Here is a 19,023-nt window from a genome sequence, read left to right as displayed (position 1 = left end):
TTAAATTTTTATTTTCATAGACTGGGGGTTTTAGGTTACAAAATTTAAAAAGTAATAGACGCTTATTTGAGGCAATCTGGAAGCTATTTACCGTGGCAACTCCTTACCCGTACTTCATAGCCACTCCTCCGCTTTTCCTCCATCATGCATACCGGCTTATATGCTGTATGTTGTACACCACAGTCTCCCTTAAAATGAACTCCACAAGGCACAGGGGTTCCTTTTTTAAACTACTGTATTATTTTTTTTTAGAGACAGAGTCTCACTTTATCGCCCTTGGTAGAGTGCTGTGACATCACAGCTCACGGCAACCTCCAGCTCTTGCGTTTAAGCGATTCTCTTGCCTCAGCCTCCCGAGCAGCTGGGACTACTGGCGCCCGCCCAGCTATAATTTTTTTGTTGTTGCAGTTTGGCCGGGGCCAGGTTCGAACCCGCCAACCTCGGTATACGGGGCCAGCGCCCTACCCACTGAACCACAGGCGCCGCCCGATTAACTACTGCATCTTTAACGTAGAGAGGTGCAAAATATTTGCTGAAATAATCATTGTAAGGAAAGATAACACAAATTACTTAAATTTCACAACCCACATATGACCACATTTGTTTCTTTTGCTTTCGGAGAATGGAAGGGCAGTTATTTAGCTTTCGTCATTAGTCTACTATACACAGTTGGATCTTCCTTTTAAAGGAGAGTATGGTGTCTAAAAATACTTTTATTGGCTGTATAATATCCCATCACGTGGGAGACGGGAAGGGCTCAATTTGGCCCTTTCCAGCCCCCTACACCCCTGACCAACAGCGACACCTCGCCGCGCTCTCCACACGGCCTTTACCGCAACGCCTGTGGCTCAGTCGGTAGGGCGCCGTCCCCATATACGGATGGTGGCGGGTTCAAACCCGGCCCCGGCTGAACTGCAACCGAAAAATGGCCGGGCGTTGTGGCGGGCGCCTGTAGTCCCAGCTACTTGGGAGGCTGAGGCAAGAGAATCGCTTGGGCCCAGGAGTTGGAGGTTGCTGTGAGCTGTGTGAGGCCACGGCACTCTACCGGGGGCCATAAAGTGAGACTCTGTCTCTACAAAAAAAAAAAAAAAAAAGAATGCAACTCCCATTATATATTTCTTCCTTAGTCCTTTCTCCGGAGCCTCGCATCAGCTGCGACGTCATCACGCTGGGACGTAGGTGCTAGGGCCGCGGTGCTCTACGCAGCGTCTGACATCATGACGTAGACCCCAGCAACAGCGCAGGCTCCAGACCGGGTCCGTTATGGCTGCTGACATCCTGGGAAGGATGAGGCGCATCGCGCAAGCGAAACTGCTGCCCGAATCGGGCATCCGGGTTCCTGCGGGGCTGGCGCAGCCGCTCGTCCTGGCACTCCTGCTTGCGTACGCCCCCTTCACTGGTAAAGGGGGCGCTCCGGTAGGGCGGGTACGCGGGAAGGCGGGGAGGGCTCGGACACCGTCCAGGAGACAGACCGGGCCTGGGAACGGACGCTTCCGAGTGTTCTGAGCAGGCAGCGACGTGTAGCTGGGGCAGGGTCTCCAAGGGCCCGAGGAGGAAAGTATGGTATCTGAAGGGGTCCCAGGTGGTAGGCTTTCCGAGGGTCCTGAGGAAGTGATACAGGGACCAGAACGTCTAGTGGGCGGAGGACGGAGGACGAAGGAGTGGTGTCTAGAAAGCCTTCAAGAATGGACAGCCTCGAGAAATGGCGGTGGCGGGGGTTTCCAGAATTTCTTTTCTTTTTTTCTTTTTTTTTTTTTTAAGAGACAGAGTCTCACTTTGTCGCCCTCCATAGAGAGCTGTAGCATCATAGCTCACGGCAACGTCAAACTCTTGGGCTCAAGCTATTCTCTTGCCTCAGCATCCCGAGTACGCCCGCCACAACGCCTAGCTATGCCTTTTTTGTTGCAGTTTTGGCCGGAGGTGGTTTGAACCGGCCACCCTCGGTATATGGAGCCGGCGCCCTACCCACTGAGCCACAGGCGCCGCCCCAGAATTTCTTGCAGTGGGAAGTTAGGAGGATCTAGAAGGAGGAGAGGGCGGAGAGGACAGGGGCCGAGCACTGGGCGGGGATTAAGGGGTGTGGTGTCTAGAGAGGATCCTGAGGTGGGGAATTTAGGGTCAAAGATCTAGCAGAGCCAGAAGGAGTGAGGTCAGTGGTAAAGACTATGGTGGGCAGGGGTAGTGACCCAGTGATCAGACTAAGTCGATGGAATATTTCTAAGAGGGGAAGTGAAGGGAGAAGATTTGTCTTCAGGTACTGACGCATCTCTGAGGTCTGGTGGGTTCTGGTGCTTGGTGAATAGTTGGGGCGGCTGGGGCAGTCTCACTCAAACCTGTAATCCCAGAGGGAGGAACGCTTGAGCTCAGGAGTTCCAGGTTAACAATGAGCCATCATCGTGCCACTGCATTTCAGCCTGGGTAACAGAGGGAGACCCTCTCTCTTTAAAACAAAACAAAACAAAAAAGCTGGGGCGGCCCGGCGCCTGTGGCTCACGCGGCTAGGGCGCCAGCCACATACACCTGAGTTGGCGGGTTCGAATCCAGCCCGGGCCCGCCAGACAACAATGACGGCTGCAACCAAAAAATAGCCGGGTGTTGTGGCAGGCGCCTGTAATCCCAGCTACTTGGGAGGCAGAGGCAGGAGAATCGCTTGAGCCCAGGAGTTGGAGGTTGCTGTGAGCTGTGATGGTATAGCACTCTACCCAGGGCGACAGCTTGAGGCTCTGTCTCAAACAAACAAACAAAAACAAACGCTGGGCCGTTGGGCTCCTGAGGAACTTGGAAAGGGGAGAGGAGTTTGGGGACAAAGGAGATTCTTTGCAAACATGGTTCCCCTTTCCCCTGTTTCTTAGATTAACCTGGATAACCCTGCCTCATTTTAATGAATCTGTAGGATTTGAGTGAGAAAGGATTTCTTTTCTTGCAAATGTTATATTGTGAAATCTAGATATTGAAGGCTTTATTGAGAAATGAGGAAATCTGCAAACCAGGGCCTGATACCTAGTTTGGGAAAATGCACTAATAAGATTAATAATGATATTAAGTGATATCTTGTTAAGTAGTCCCATTTTAATTTCAGGCCAAGACACAATCCTGTGTTTACATTTTTTTTTTTTTTTTTTAGTTTTCAGATGCAAAACGTTGTGAACTGGGATAATGTTTTCTTACTTGCCCACAGGACCTGTCTGGCCCTGTATTCCTCGACTACAGTACTGTGTATTTAGATTTTCTCAGCAACACTTCCTTGTTGGTACTGAGTTTTTGCAAGTCTGTGGGAAAAAGCTTTGGTCCATTTTCATTTCATTTCATTTATTTTCATTAGTAAAGCGTAATGATGATTTTTCTGGTTCATGAAGTTATTCCTGTTATTAAAGTATGTAAGTTGGCTTGGCACCCGTAGCACAGTGGTTATGGTGCCAGCCACATACACCAAGGGTGGTGGGTTTAGCCTGGGCCTGCTAAACAATGACAACTGCAACAAAAAAATAGCCAGATGTTGTGGCAGGCACCTGTAGTTCCAGCTACTTGGGAGGCTGAGGCAAGAGAATCACTTAAACCCAAGAGTTTGAGGTTGCTGTGAGCTGTGACATCACAGCACTCTACTGAGGGCAACAGATTGAGACTATCTCAAAAAACAAAAAAACTCAATCTAGTGCAAATGTCTTTATGATAAAATAATTTTTTTTTCTTCTGGGTAGATGCCTAGTAATGGGATTGCGGGATCAAATAGAAGTCTTTTTTGAATTATTTGAGGATTCTCCATACTTTTGTCCAAAGAGAGGTTTGTGTTAGTTTGCAGTCTCACCAATAATTTAAGATTATCTGCAACTTTGGGACTTTGTTCTGTGGGATGATCTTGTAGGGGTTAGGTGATATCTCAGGGTGGTTTTGATTTGTATTTCTTTGATGATTAGGGACGATGAACATTTTTTCGTATGTTTGTTAGCCATTCATCTGTCTTCTGCAGAGAAGGTTCTATTCATGTTTTTTGCCCAGTGATAGATGCGATTGTTTGCTCTAATGCATTTAATTTTTTTTTTTTTTTTTGAGATAGAGTTTTACTTTGTTGCCCTCGGTAGAGTGCTATGGCGTCATAGCTCACAGCAACTTCAAACTCTCAGGTTAAGTGATTCTCTTGCCTTAGCTTCCCAAGTAGCTAGGACTATAGGCATCCACCACAACGCCCAACTATTTTTTGTTTTTTAGAGAAGGGGTCTCATTCTTGCTCAGGCTGGTCTTGAACTTCTGCACTCAAGTGATCTACCCACTTTGGCCTCCCAGAGTGCTAGGATTATAGGCATGAGGCCCTGCTTGAATCCCTAATGCATTTAATTTTTACAGCGGTGTTTCTCAAACCCATGTGTAAGTAGGTCCTCTCCATTCTCAAGTTTGAGAAATGCCAATACAGTTTTATTTTAAGGCAGGTTTTTTTATTTTTTGAGACAGAGTCTCACTATGTCGCCCTGGGTAGAGTGCTGTGGCATCACAGCTCACAGCAACCTCACACTCTTGGGCTTAAGTGATTCTCTTACCTCAGCCTCCCTAGTAGCTGGGACTACAGGTGCCCGCCACAACACCCAGCTGTTTTTTGCTTGTAGTTGTCATTGTTGTTTGGCAGGCCTGGGCTGGATTCCAACCTGCCAGCTCCTGTGTATGTGGCTGGCGCTCTAGCCGCTGAGCTATAGGCACTGAGTCTTTTAAGGCAGTTTTTAAAGGTAGTTTAAAAAGAAGAGACTAATAGAAGAGGAGAATTAAATTTAGAAAGTTTTTTTTTTTTTTTTTTTTTGAGACAGAGTACCATAGCATCATCATAGCTCACAGCAACCTCCAACTCTTGGGCTCAAGTGATCCTTTTGCCTCAGTTTTTCTATTTTTAGTAGAGACGGGGTCTTGCTCTTACTCAGGCTGGCCTGGAATTCTTGAGCTCAGGTAGTCCACCACCTTGGCCTCCTAGAGTGCTAGGATTACAGGTTGAGCCACCACAATCAGCCTAAATTTAGAAAGTTCTAATTTTTAAAATGTTAACTTATAACGAGAGAGGTAATATCAATTAGGAAAGGGTAGACATTGAAGATTTAGAAGTTGAAGTAACTTATACATTTGTAGAAGCTCAACAATTAAATCCATACAGTCAGAGTTGTCACTTTGTTCTGAATACGCTTCATAATCTGACTGGATCAACTCTGTGATTTGAAGGAGAGAAGGTCAGGGAGGTTGATCTACTTTGTTATCCCATGTTTCAGAAATTTGGACAAACTAAACTTTGTCTTTAGTTTTCAGAAATTCTTGATTTCCTTGTGTTTTATTTGTGTATTATTACTTTCAAGGTTTTACTCCTTGAATAATATATATTCTACTCCTACTTGTTGCTAGGTATTGGAGTTAAACAATGAAGAATGCTACTAGACGTATCCTTAGAAGAATGAATGGAGTTTTGCTGAGAACCAGGGGAAAGGCTTTGCAAGAAGTGCCATAGGTGCAGAGATGCTATTTGGGATGTAGTGTGGAATTTGTGGTGAGAGTTGAGTCGAGAGCATATTGAGTAAATATTTATTGAATGTCTGCTATCTATTAATATTAAATAGGCACAGGGGATAGAACATTTAGGGAGATATACTAGTAAGAAATAATGAGAGTGAATAAATGGGGACCATATCATGTAGGCTTTGACTGTTTTTTTTTTTTTTTAGACAGAGTCTCACTTCACTTTGTCACCCTCGGTAGAGTGCTGTGGCGTTACAGCTCGCAGCAACCTCAAACTCTTGGGTTTAAGTGATTCTCTTGCCTCAGTCTCCCAAGTAGCTGGGACTACAGGCACCACCACAACACTTGGCTATTTTTTTTGTTGTAGTTGTCATTGTTGTTTAGCTGGCCTGGGCTGGATTTGAACCCGCCAGCCTTTGTGTATGTGGGTGGCACTGTAACCACTGTGCTAAGGGCACCAAGCCAAGACTTTGACTTTCGAGGGAAACAGAGAGCCCCTGGAGGTTTTTCTTGTTTGTTTATTTTTGTTTCTTTTTGTTTTGAGACAGAGTAGTCTTACTCTTTTATCCTAGCTAGAGTGCAGTGGCATCCTCATAGCTCACTGCAACTTCAAACTCCTGGGTTCAACTGATCCCCCATCTTTAGCCTCTCAAGTAGCTGGGACTAATTTTTCTATTTTTTGTAGATACAGGGTCTGGTTCTCACTCAGACTAGTCTTGAACTCCTGAGCTCAGGGACCCTTTCTGCTTGACCTTCCAGAGTGCTAGGATTACAGGCATGAACCAGTGTACCTGGCCTCAGTGGAGGAAGTAAGAGGAGTGACATCTGATTGAAGTTTTTATAGGATTGCTCTGGCTGCTGTGTTTATGGACAGTAGGGATGAGATGGAAGCAGGCGGATTATTGAGGAGGCTGTTGTAATAATTCAGGTGAAGTGATGGTGGCTTGGATTAGCCAGGAGGACTAGCAGAGTAAAAAGCTTTCAAATATGCATATCTTTTCAAAAGACCAATTCTTTGTTTCATTGATTTTCTGCATTTTTCTGTTTTCCATTTCACTGATATCTGCTCTTACCCTTTATTTCATTCCTGACTTTGAGTTTATTTTGCTTCTTTTCTAGGGGCTTACACAATTGGCTTGAGACATTCCCTCTCTTCTAGTATTTGCATTTAGTAGTATAAATTTTCCTCTCAGCTGTATCCCACACATTTTGACATGTTGCATTTCCATTTGCATTCAGCTTATGTATTTAAAAAAATACAACCTCTTCCTCTTTGACCCATAAACTATTTAGAAGTGTGTTGTTTAATAACCTTTCTGTTACCAGTAGCTGCTTTGATTCCATTGTGGTCTAAGGACACACTCTGTGTAATTTTAGTTCTTTTAATTTGTTGAGGTCTATCTTAAGGCCCAGGAATTGGTCTAACTTGGTGTAAGTTCTGTGGGCATATGAAAAGAATATATATTGTGCTGTTGTAGAGTGGAGAGCCTATAAATGTTGATTAGATTTTCTTTTGGTTGATGGTATTGTTGAGTTCTTTTATGTCTTTGCTGATTTTTCTGTCAAGTTGTTCTATCATTCGTTGAGAGATAGTTGTTGAACTCTCCAACTATAATATAATTGTGGATTTGTCTTTTTCTTTTTGGTTCTCTTCAGTTTTTGCTACACATATTTTTGCAGCTCTGTTGTTTGGTGCATACACACCTGTGATTACTATGTCTTTTTGGATGATTGATTCTTTCTCCGTGTGTTGTATTTTCTTTGCTATGAAGTCTACTTAATCTTATATTAAGTCAGTGGCTTCTGCTTTCCTTAGGCTGATGTTTACATGTTATATCTTTTTCCATCCTTTTACTTCCACCTGCTTATGGCTGTATTTGACATGAGCTTCTTATAGACATCATGTAGTTGGTTCTGGCAATCACTATCTTTTAATTGATCTATTTAGGCCATTTACATTTAATGATTTATTGATACTTTATGGCTTAAGTTAGCTGTCTTATTTTTTTCTTTGTCTTTAGTTTTCAGAAAATTATTTGTGATGTGTTTTGGTGCGGATCTCTGTGGGTTTATCCTATTTGGGGTTCTCTGTGTTTCTTGAATGTGTACATCTGTTTCACTTGCCAAATTAGAGAAGTTTCCTGCCATTATTTCTTCTGACTTTTCTTTTCCTTCTTTTTTTCTTTTTGTAGAGACAGAGTCTTAATTTATCGCCCTCGGTAGAGTGCTGTGGCGTCACACAGCTCACAGCAACCTCCAACTCCTGGGCTTAGGTGATTCTCTTGTCTCAGCCTCCCACGTAGCTGGGACTACAGGCACCCGCCACAAGACCTGGCTGTTTTTTTGTTGCAGTTTGGCCGAGGCCGGGTTTGAAACCCCCACCCTCAGTATATGGGGCTGGCACCCTACCCACTGAGCCACAGGCGCTCCCCAGGTATTTCTAAGTTATTTGCTTCTTCAACTCTAAGTCTGGGATACGTGAGGTAAAAACAAAACCCAGAGAAATCACCACCATGCCGCTTCTCAGGTCATGAGGTCTCTAACTGCCTGGTCTTTCCACGTTTCAGAGTTGTCTTATGTTACTTTATGTATAATGTCCAGAGTTTTTAGAGAAGTAGGGAAAAGTACATCAATTCCATCTTCCTGGAAATGAGTTAAAATTCATTTTGAACTTGGTAATTTGAATGTCAGACATCTAAGAGGAGATTTCATGTAGGCAGTTGGATTTATGAGTCTAGAGTTCTGGTAGTTCTTGGAGCAGGGTTCTTAATCTTCCTAATGCTGTGACCCTTTAATACAGTTCTTCATGTTGTGGTGACCCCCAACCATAAAATTATTTTCGTTGCTACTTTATAACTGTAATGTTGTTACTGTTGTGAATTGTATTATAAATATCTGACATGCAGGATGTATTTAGGCGACCCCTGTGAAAGGGTCGTTCGACCCCCAAAGGGGTTGTGACCCACAAGTTGAGAACCGCAGAGAAATTATGAGGTGATGTCATCAGTAGAAAATGAAGATTACAGAGGTGATATCGGAAGTTTGAAGATAGAGGCAAATGCAAATGGTCTGCTAAGAGATTAGAAGGGTAAATGGACTAGGAAAATACAGTATAATTGCCAACAACTTTAATTATACACCAGAATCTTTGGCATCAAATTTAAAATGAAATGAAATGAAAACAGTGGCATGGTTGTATATTTATTTCCAGCCATGTTAAGCTGCTTGGGCCAGATGGGAAGTAAGCAGTCAGCTTGATTTAACTATGGAGGGATGTAGCCTCACCAAGCAAATGAGACAAAGTAAGTGAGGGGGAAGGGAAATGAAGTGAGAGAACAAATTAAAAAGCTGATCATAGTATTGAGTCTGGATAAAGAAACAAGAGAGTGTATCAGGCCGGGTTTGGTAATGTCCGTGAAGGATTGTAAAGATGGTAGGATCAGAGGTTGTAGGTCTTGATGGATAGAGGATACCAGGGAGTGAACTGGAAGGAGAGGAGGTCATGTTAGTAGTGCAAGAATGCATGAAATTGAGAATTTGGAGGAATTGTGATAATAGGTAATGATCATAGGAGTAAGCAGTTAAGGGAGAGGAGCTTGCTTATCAGAACAGAGGAGGTCAAGGATTTTGTTATTTTTAATTTTAGTTATTTAGTTTAATATTCATTAAACTAATTTTATATTAGTTTAATTTTGAGACAGGGTCTCACTCCATTGCCCAGCCTAGAGTGAAGTGGCATTTTAATAGTTCATTACAGCCTTGAATTCCTGCACTCAAGCAATCTTCCTGCCTCTGCTTCCTGAGAAGCTGGGACTGCAGGTGCAAGGTTAAGGATTTTGAAATCAAGACAGGAGTATTTGTCTTGGAGGTAGTGAACTCTACAGCGAGGAGCCAAAATTATTAAGAATTAGGGGGCATTGGGCGGCGCCTGTGGCTCAGTCGGTAAGGCGCCGGCCCCATATACTGAGGGTGGCGGGTTCAAACCCGGCCCCGGCTGAACTGCAACCAAAAAATAGCTGGGCGTTGTGGCGGGCGCCTGTAGTCCCAGCTACTTGGGAGGCTGAGGCAAGAGAATCGCTTGAGCCCAGGAGTTGGAGGTTGCTGTGAGCTGTGTGATGCCATGGCACTCTACTGAGGGCCATAAAGTGAGACTCTGTCTCTGCAAAAAAAAAAAAAGAATTAGGGGGCATGACCTTGGAGTTGGTGGATGAATGTTAGTGGAGAAAGATGTGAGAATTAAAGCTAGAGGCGTTTAGTGAAAGGAGTGAGAGAATAGTCGGGAAGGGACAGTGAGGGACGATAGATGTGTCTCCTCAAGACTCAGGGGTACAAGGATGTGGGAGAAAAAACAGCTATTACCTAAAAGGGCTGTAGGGAAAGTGTGTTCTTAAGGAGAGCCAGGTTTTAGTTATAACAAAGGGAAGGGTGAAAGAAGGGATTTGCTAATGAATGCAAGGTGGAGGGTTTTTTTTTTTCTTTTGTTAAAATTCAGATTATCATGAGAGTACAAAGAATTAGGTTACAATGTTTGTATTTGTTAGGAAAGGTCCCTGTTGTAGTTATGTCCTGCACCCAGGAGGCTTGCCATATACCCTTACATTGTGCCTATTAGGTGGGAGCATAGCACCCTCCCTTTTCCTCTCTCCCCATCTCTCATTCCCCCTTCCCCCAATTTAAATTATTATTATTATTATTGTTATTATTTTTTGAGACAGAGTCTTAACTATGTCACCCTCCATAGAGTGCCATGGCGTCACAGCTCACAGCAACCTCCAACTCTTGGGCTTAAACGATTCTCTTGCCTCAGCCTCCCAAGTAGCTGGGACTGTAGGCACCTGCCACAATGCCTGGCTATTTTTGTTGTTGTTGTAATTGTTGTTTAACAGGCCCGGGCCAGATTCGAACCTGTCTGCCTTAATGTATGTGGCTGCCGCCCTACCCACTGAGCTACAGGTGCTGAGCCCCAACTTAATTTGAGTTTTTCTCTTGCGTAGGTGTGTATTAGTTTGTCTTCTGGCTTCATACTGGTTTTGAATACATTAGATACTTGTTTTTTTATCCTTGTGATACTTTACTAAAGAGAATGTTCTCCAACTCTGTCCAGGTTAATGCAAAAGATAAGTCTCCATCTTTTTAAAGGGCTAAATAGTATTCCATGGTATACATATATCACAGTTTATTAATCCATTCATGGGTTGATCGTCACTTGGATTGATTCCACATCTTGGCAATTGGAAATTGAGCTGTGAAAAATAATCTAGTGCATATGTCCTTATGATAAAATGATTTTTTTTCTTCTGGGTAGATGCCTAGTAATGGGATTGCAGGATCAAATGGAAAGTCAAATTTGAGTTTTTTGAGGATTCTTCTACTTATTTCCCAAGAGGCTGCATTAGTTTGCAATCCCAAAACAGCGTAAAAGAGTTCCTTTTTCTCCACATCAACTCCAGCACCTGCAGCTTTGGGACTTTGTGATGTGGGCTAATCTTACTGGGGTTAGGTGATATCGCAGGGTGGTTTTGATTTGCATTTTTCTGACGATTAGGGATGATGAACATTATTTCATGTCTTTTTCAGAGAAGGTTCTGTGCGTGTGTCTTGGAGGGGTTTCTTTACAAGCATTCTCATCCCTATCAGCTTGTGTTCTTTAAAGATATAACATCCCAAAGTCAAACATAGAAAAACAGTTCTTAAAAGTTAAGGTTAGTTGGCTTCCAGTTTTTTTTTTTTTTTTTGCGGTTTTTGGCCGGGGCTGGGTTTGAACCCACCACCTCCGGCATATGGGGCTGGCGCCCTACCCCTTTGAGCCACAGGCACCGCCTGGCTTCTAGTTATTTTAATTGTAAATTTTATTTTAAATGCATTTTCCTACACTTTGGCAGGAAAATTAAATGTATCAGAGATTGTAATTTGCAAGTTCCTGAATTGTGACTGTAAGTTGATAAATACAAAAATTCTTTTCAGAAGTGTCTTTTAATAGTTTCTGAGTACTCATTTGTAGGTCTTGTTTTATTCTTCTTTTTTTCCAGTTAAAAATTTTAAGTAATCCAACTATTAAACATGTTTTAAGAGAGTTTTACTAAAACAAACAAAAACCCTCAAAATCAAAAAGAAAAGAAAAGAGTTTTACTAATTTACTAAATTTTTTTACTAACTTACTAAATTTTTTTGGGGGGGAGACTTATTCTGTCCATTTGAAATCAGCTATTTCTTTTTTCTACACAAAATAGTTTCTATCTTTTTTTTTTTTTTTTTGCAGTTTTTGGCCGGGGGCCAGGTTTGAACCTGTCACCTCTGGCATATGGGGCTGGCACTCTACTCACTGAGCCCCAGGCACTGCCTTTTCTACACAAAATAGATATCAGCTGTGGTATACAAACCAGAGTGTGTTCACATAAAGAACTCTGTTAGATTGTTGTGTGAATGCACACATTTGTGAAAGCCTTGGAATGACTTGGTTTACTGTTACCCCTACAAAATATTTTACTTTTATTTGATAGACTTTAAAATATCTGAATATATTTACATCTCACAAGAGAGGATTTTTTTTTTTTTTTCAGACAGAGTCTCACATTGTTGCCCTCGGTACAGTGATACAGCATCATAGCTCACAGCAACCTCCAACTCTTGGGCTCAAGCAATTCTTGCCTCAGCCTCCTGAGTAGCTGGGACTACAGGAGCCTGCCACAATGCCCAGCTATTTTTAGAGACAAGGTCTCGCTCTGGCTCAGGCTGGTCTTGAACTCTTGAGCTCAGGCAGTCTACCCACCTTGGCCTCCCGAGTGTTAGGATTATAGGTGTGAGCCACTGCACCCATGAGAGGTTTTTTTAAAAGTGTAATTGATGGGCTGGTATGGTGGCTCATGCCTGTAATCCTAGCACTCTGTGAGGCTGATTCCTCTCTTGAATCTTCCTCTATTAATTCTTCTTGGTATTAAGAGTTGCTTGTGTAATAATTTTACTTTAGTAAGACATGTTGAGTAGGTATAGGCCATAAGAATTTGGATGTATTTGGTGTCATTTTCCATACCTACATTGCCTTTTCCAATCTTTAAAATGGTACAGTTTCTGACTTTTGTCCTTTGTTTTCCCTTTCTTTTCCTGAGGATGCCTTTTTTTTTTTTTTTTTTTTAATATTTAGGAAAAGGAGTCTTCTAGTTCAAGTATCACTTAGAAATACAGTACAGAGTTTATGGCTCGGCGCCTGTAGCTCAAACGGCTAAGGCGCCAGCCACATACACCAGAGCTGGTAGGTTTGAATCCAGCCCGGGCCCGCCAAACAACAATGACAACTACAACCAAAAAGTAGCCGGGCATTGTGGCAGGTGCCTGTAGTGCCAGCTACTTGGGAGGCTGAGGCAAGAGAATTGCTTACGCCAGGAATTGGAGGTTGTTGTGAGCTGTGATGCCATGGCACTCTACCCAGGGCAACAGCTTGAGGCTCTGTCTCAAAAAAAAAAGAAAAGAAATACAGTACAGAGTTTCACTAATACAGTAGTATTTCTAAGTGATACTTGAACTAGAAGACTCTACAGCTTGCTTATAGTTTCTCTTGAATTTGTTGTATTGTGGGTGGCACCTGTGGCTCAAGGAGTGGGGTGCTGGCCCCATACACCGGAGGTGGCAGGTTCAAACCCGGCCCTGGCCAAAAGCTGCAAAAAAAAAAAAAAAGGAATTTTTTGTATTGTATTAAAAGTATTTAGGTACAAATTCCATCTTTTTTGACTGACTTGTGCCAGAATCAGCCACTTATCTTTCTGTTCTGAGGCTAGGGTGGTATCTGGACAAGGATGACTGAAGTCCAACCTCTTTGTGAAATGAAAACAGGATGGGTAAGGGTCACTCTGCCATTGTGACCTAAGGTCAGACACCTCTCTTTTCTTTTGGTGCCAGGTTATGGTAATGCAGTAGGTCATTTATGCTCCTTACATTGTTATTATCTGAGAGCAAAGTAGTTATCTGATGAATAATTGACTAAGAAATATAATTTATTGCTGGCTATTAAGATTTAATAATTGGTTTTCAATAGAAAGTTGTAGGAATTTAGCAGAGAAAAATGCTTAGTGAAAAATTTAGGTAAATGTGCTTTTAGCTTGGTGAAGATAAAGTTGGAGATTTCAGTTTAATGTTTTTTGTTTATTTCAGTTGTGTCACTGAAATCAAACCAAACTGTACTCAACTCAAATATTTCTACCCTGAATGTGAATGCTTTAACACATGAAAACCAAACGAAACCATCTATACCCCAAATCAGTACCATGTTCCTTCCCACAACCAATACAGAGAAAAGTAGGGGTGTATCTGTGGCCCCTCGTCCCTCACCCACTACTCTGTTCCAAGAGGAAGCCGATAACAATGAAGATCCTAGCATAGAGGAAGAGGATCTTCTCATGCTGAACAGTTCTCCATCCATAGCCAAGGACACTCTGGACAATGGAGATTATGGAGAAACAGACTATGACTGGACCCCGAGTCCCAAGGATGATGACTCTGATGGCACCTTGGAAGAAAACAGGGGTTACATGGAAATTGAACAGTCAGTGAAATCTTTTAAGAGCCCATCTTCAAATATAGAAGAGGAAGATAGCCATTTCTTTTTCCATCTTATTATTTTTGCTTTTTGTATAGCTGTTGTTTATGTTACATATCACAACAAAAGGAAGGTAAGTCTGAGATTTTTCAGCCCCTCTAGTTGTCTTCTACTATCTCAATCATGTTTTTTAATTAATGTTTTTTGATGATTCAGGGCTTTCTTTTTTTTAGTTAAGTTTAAATTGATGGTAAAATATTGAAATGTCTAATCAGTTTATAAATCTGTTGTATATTTTAATAAGTTGTGGCATCCGCCACAACACCCGGCTATTTTTTTTTGTTGTTGCAGTTGTCATTGCTGTTTAGCTGGCCTGGGCTGGGTTCGAACCCGCCAGCCTGGGTGTATGCGGCCCGGACCCTACCAACTGAGCTATGAGAAATGCCCAACTTCATGATTTTTTTTTTTTTTTTCTTTTGAGACAGAGGCTCAAGCTGTTGCCCTGGGTAGAGTGCTATGGCATCACAGCTCATAGCAACCTCCAACTCCTGGGCTCAATTGATTATCCTGCCTTAGCCTCTCAAGTAGCTGGGACTACAGACACCTGCCACAACACCCGGCTATTTTTTGGTTGCAGCTGTCATTATTGTTTGGCGGGCCTAGGCTGGATTCGAACCTGCCAGCTCAGGTGTATGTGGCTGGCGCCTTAGTCGCTTGAGCCACAGGTGCCGAGCCAACTTAATAATTTGTTGTTGTTGTTGTTGCAGTTTGACCGGGGCTTTGAACCCACCACCCTCGGTATAATGGGGCCAGCGCCCCACCCACTGAGCCACAGGCGCCTCCCAACTTAATGATTTGTTAATAACCTTTTCTGGACATAAAAGTATTTATTACATGTTTATTTTAGGGAATTCTGAAAACATGCATTTAGAAAAGAAAATTGAAGTTCTTAGCCAGGGCATTATTAACATTTGGTATAGAGTTTTTTTTTTTTTTTGTAGAGATAGAGTCTCACTTTATGGCCCTTGGTAGAGTGCTGTGGCCTCACACAGCTCACAGCAACCTCCAACTCCTGGGCTTAAGTGATTCTCTTGCCTCAGCCTCCCGAGTAGCTGGGACTACAGGCGCTCGCCACAGCGCCCGGCTGTGGTATAGAGTTTTATATCTTTTTACCTAATACATCTTGAGCATTTTTCATGTCATTAATATATATATTTTTTCATTTAGATGGTTTCTAATTTTTGTTTCAGAAATAATATTGTGATGAAAATTTCTATGCTGGAATGGGTTTGTTGGATTACATGAAGTGAAGAGGCTAAAAATAGGCCTGGATGAGTTAGTGTAAGGGTGCATCTCAGTACAGTGTAATCCCACAGCTGAATAGTTTAGCCTCTCAAAATACTTAGAGGGAGATCAGATATACAATTTCCTTTTGGATACATAGCGGTCAGGAAGTCTCATTTCTTGATGATATTATAACTTTGTGATTCCCTGAAAGCCAACTTTCCTTTTGGGGCCTTGATTTTCTTACCTGATAAATGGTGAAACTGGGGCAGTGCCTGTGGCTCAACCGAGTGGGGTGCTAGCCCCATATGCCAGAGGTGGTGGGTTCAAACCCAGCCCCGCCCCCCCACCAAAAAAAATGGTGAAACTGGACCAGATAATTTCAAAATGCCTTCCAGCTTTTGAGAATCTGCGAATCTAGTAATAGTCTGAAAACAGCCAACACACAAACCCTTCTGGTGATTTGTAGTTAAGTGTTCACCAGTTTTGTAAGTATTTGTAGATGAACAGAATTTTGAATGCCAATAATATTGTATCCCAGTATTTAGTGTTGGGTCATCTCTAATGTGAACAAATAAGTTCCTGGGCTCCACCAGACTATACTAACTCATTCTTTTAAAAATTTTATGTTTATTTTAATTTTTATTTTTTTTGCAGTTTTTGGCCAGGGCTGGGTTTGAACCCACCACCTCCGGTATATGGGGCCAGTGCCCTACTCCTTGAGCCATAGGCCCTGCCCTATTTTTTTTTTTTTTTTAAGACAGAGTCTCACTTTGTTGCCCTCAGTAGAGTGCTATGATGTCACAGCTCACAGCAACGTCCAACTCTTGGGCTTAAGCAATTCTCTTGCCTCAGCCTCTCAAGTAGCTGGGACTACAGGCACCTGCCACAATGCCCGGCTATTTTTCTTTTTTTGGTTGCAGTTGTTGTTGTTGTTTGGTAGGCCTGGGTCAGGCTCAAACCCGCCACCTTCAGTGTATGTGGCTGGTGCCCTACTCACTGAGCTATGGGTGCTGACCCTTTATTTATTTATTTTTTTGAGACGAGTCTTACTGTGTTGCCCTCAGTAGAGTGTCATGGCAACACAGCTCACAGCAATCTTAAACTCTTGGGCTAAGTGATTCTCTTGCCTCAGCCTCCCAAATAGCTGGGACTGCAGGTGCCCGCTACAATGCCCAGCTATTTTTTGGCTGCAGTTGTCATTGACATGTCAGCCCCCCGTGTATGTGGCCAGTGCCCTACTCACTGAGCTATGGGCACCGAGCCCTAACTCACTCTTTGAAGGTAGAATGCAGGTATCTGAGTCTTTAGTAAAAGTTCCTATGTACATTAAAATTTGAGGCGGTGCCTGTGGCTCAAGGAGTAGGGCGCCGGTCCCATATGCCGGAGGTGGCGGGTTCAAACCTAGCCCTGGCCAAAAACCACAAAAAAAAAAAAAAAAAAAAAAAATTTGAGAAGCATTGTCTAGCGTTGTTTACAATGTGGAAAACAAACTAACCCTTTTGTTGTTACTTTTTTTTTTTTTTTTAATCTGGGAACATAGAAGAGAATTTTTTTCACTTGTTATAAAAATGTTTATTCTTTGTTTTCTATTTTGTATATTTAATTAATTTTGTTTTATTCCAGATTTTCCTTTTGGTTCAAAGTAGGAAATGGCGTGATGGCCTGTGTTCCAAAACAGTGGAGTATCATCGTCTAGACCAGAATGTTAATGAGGCAATGCCTTCTTTGAAGATCACCAATGATTATATTTTTTAAAGCACTGTGATTTGAGTTTGCTTATTATGTAATTTTATTTGCTTGACTTTTTATAAGATATTGTGTAGATGTTTGCCCTAGGCAATTGGTACTTAAATGAGAGGTTGGTCTCTCTTTTGCCTTGGTGCTTTGGAAATTCAGTGTCACAAACAAGGAGTATATAATTTTTTATCTATACTTTTAGAGTTGAATTTAATCAAGTGTCCAAAATTTTGAGTTAAACATTACCTTATATTTACACTGTTAGTTTTTATTGTTTTAGTTTATTATACTTATGGAATTTAGTGATGCTACTTTTAAAAGATCCCAAACCTGTAACTAAATTCTAACAGATCTGGTTACTGCTGACTCAGATTCACCCCTGCCATCCAAATACTATTTTTTTAAGTGCACATTTCTCTGTGGTCCCAAACTGTAATGTATAAGGAAATGTGTTGATAATGCTTCGCATTTCATATTTTTTCTTCCAAGAAAACAGCTTTGGGTATTTTTAGATACTTTAAACATAATTTAAGATAGTGATATTACTTAATCTGACCAGTTTTCGGTAATCCATTACATAACTCTAGAAATTTTGGCAGTAGAGACTGCAGTTTGCTTTAGACATAGATAAAATGTTAAGAGATACCATTTTTTGGTTTGAATTAACTAAGTTAAATTTAGAGGTAGAAACTGCGGTAAAATATTAAACACATACAGAGTTACTTTTAGTTAGCAATTGATTGTAGCCTGGGTTCCTCCAAGGTTTTAAGCAATGGGCAGAGTTTAATATTATATCACATTTGTTCACTTTATTATTTTATAGTAAGTTTGAATAACTCTTAGGGGACATTATCACTTAAATAATACTGTATGTAGGTCTTTCAAATTAAACTTATGCCTGAATGAAGTTGTTTGTATACATAAAGGTAATGACCTTTTCTCCCCATACTTGTTTTATTTTCTCTCTTTTTTTTTTAACAGAACTGGAAATTATTTACTTTATTTTTGTCTGTATTTCTATCATAAAGAATTGATCAATGTGTAAATATGTGATTTGAACCATGGTTGACTTACAAGTGTCACTATAACTTTTCAGAAAATGTAACCCCTAATATATGTTAATCAAGGCCCAGGTGAGCCAGGGCTTGTGCTTTGTTTAGAGATGGGATGAGAAGGCTGTCCATCCTGTCTTTCAGGTGGACAGTGTACTTTCCTGATAAGGAGAGGAAGCACAATGGAAATAGACCTGAACTGTTTTTTGCAGTAATTTTTTTCATATATGAAATTGTATTATTTAATATTTTGAATAAGATTTTAAAAAATAAATGGCAAAGAGACAAATCCCTGATTTTACAAGTGTGTTTCATTTCAGTGATGACATTTGGGTGTAAATGGGAATAGTGTTAAGTCAGGGAGGAAGCTAACCTGACTAGCTTGCATTGTTCCTCTAAATAATGGAGGATCAACAAGATAGAGCTCTACCTTTATGACTTCCACTTACATTTCCAAATCCTTATTGCGATTCAAATTGCTATTAGGTGAAGTTTAGCAAAAACTGTATCAATGTAGGATTGCAAAGAATAGTAAAGCAGCTAATTCAGCAGCTGTTCTTTTTAGGATCCTGGAGTCCCTGTTGTCCTGGGTGGATGCTTCCTTTAACCTGAAGGATCATCCCCTTTAGTGGATCTAGGCTTCTTGATACTTCCTGGTGGCACAGTCTTTGCCACTTAAGTCCCAGTGCTATGATCAAATAGTCTTAGACTTTGGGGGCATCAGATTATACATTGATTAAAAATGTTGCTGTAAAAAAAATAAAAAATAAATGCTTACAGAGGTACTAGAGGTGCTTGAGCTGCTGGACTGGGGACCCAATACTAAATTTTTCTTTCTTTTTTTTTTTTAGAGAAAAGAGTTTCACTTTGTCGCCCTTAGTATAGTGCTGTGGTGTCACAGCTCACAACAACCTCCAACTCTTGGGCTTCAGT

At 41.6% G+C, this 19,023-nt stretch overlaps 1 protein-coding gene across 1 annotated transcript; it reads left to right on the top strand.

The window, feature by feature from the left end:
- Nucleotides 1-1,222: 1,222 nt before the first annotated feature.
- C17H5orf15 (chromosome 17 C5orf15 homolog) lies at nt 1,223-18,381 on the top strand. The gene is made up of 3 exons (XM_053567462.1): nt 1,223-1,399; nt 13,630-14,147; nt 16,925-18,381. The coding sequence occupies exons 1-3, from the start codon at nt 1,264-1,266 to the stop codon at nt 17,054-17,056; spliced, it is 786 nt and encodes a 261-aa protein (XP_053423437.1). The 5' UTR covers nt 1,223-1,263; the 3' UTR covers nt 17,057-18,381.
- Nucleotides 18,382-19,023: the final 642 nt, after the last annotated feature.

Source organism: Nycticebus coucang, chromosome 17, assembly GCF_027406575.1.
Source record: "Nycticebus coucang isolate mNycCou1 chromosome 17, mNycCou1.pri, whole genome shotgun sequence".
Lineage (NCBI taxonomy): Eukaryota > Metazoa > Chordata > Mammalia > Primates > Lorisidae > Nycticebus > Nycticebus coucang.
This window is presented reverse-complemented; position numbering and strand designations above follow the sequence as displayed.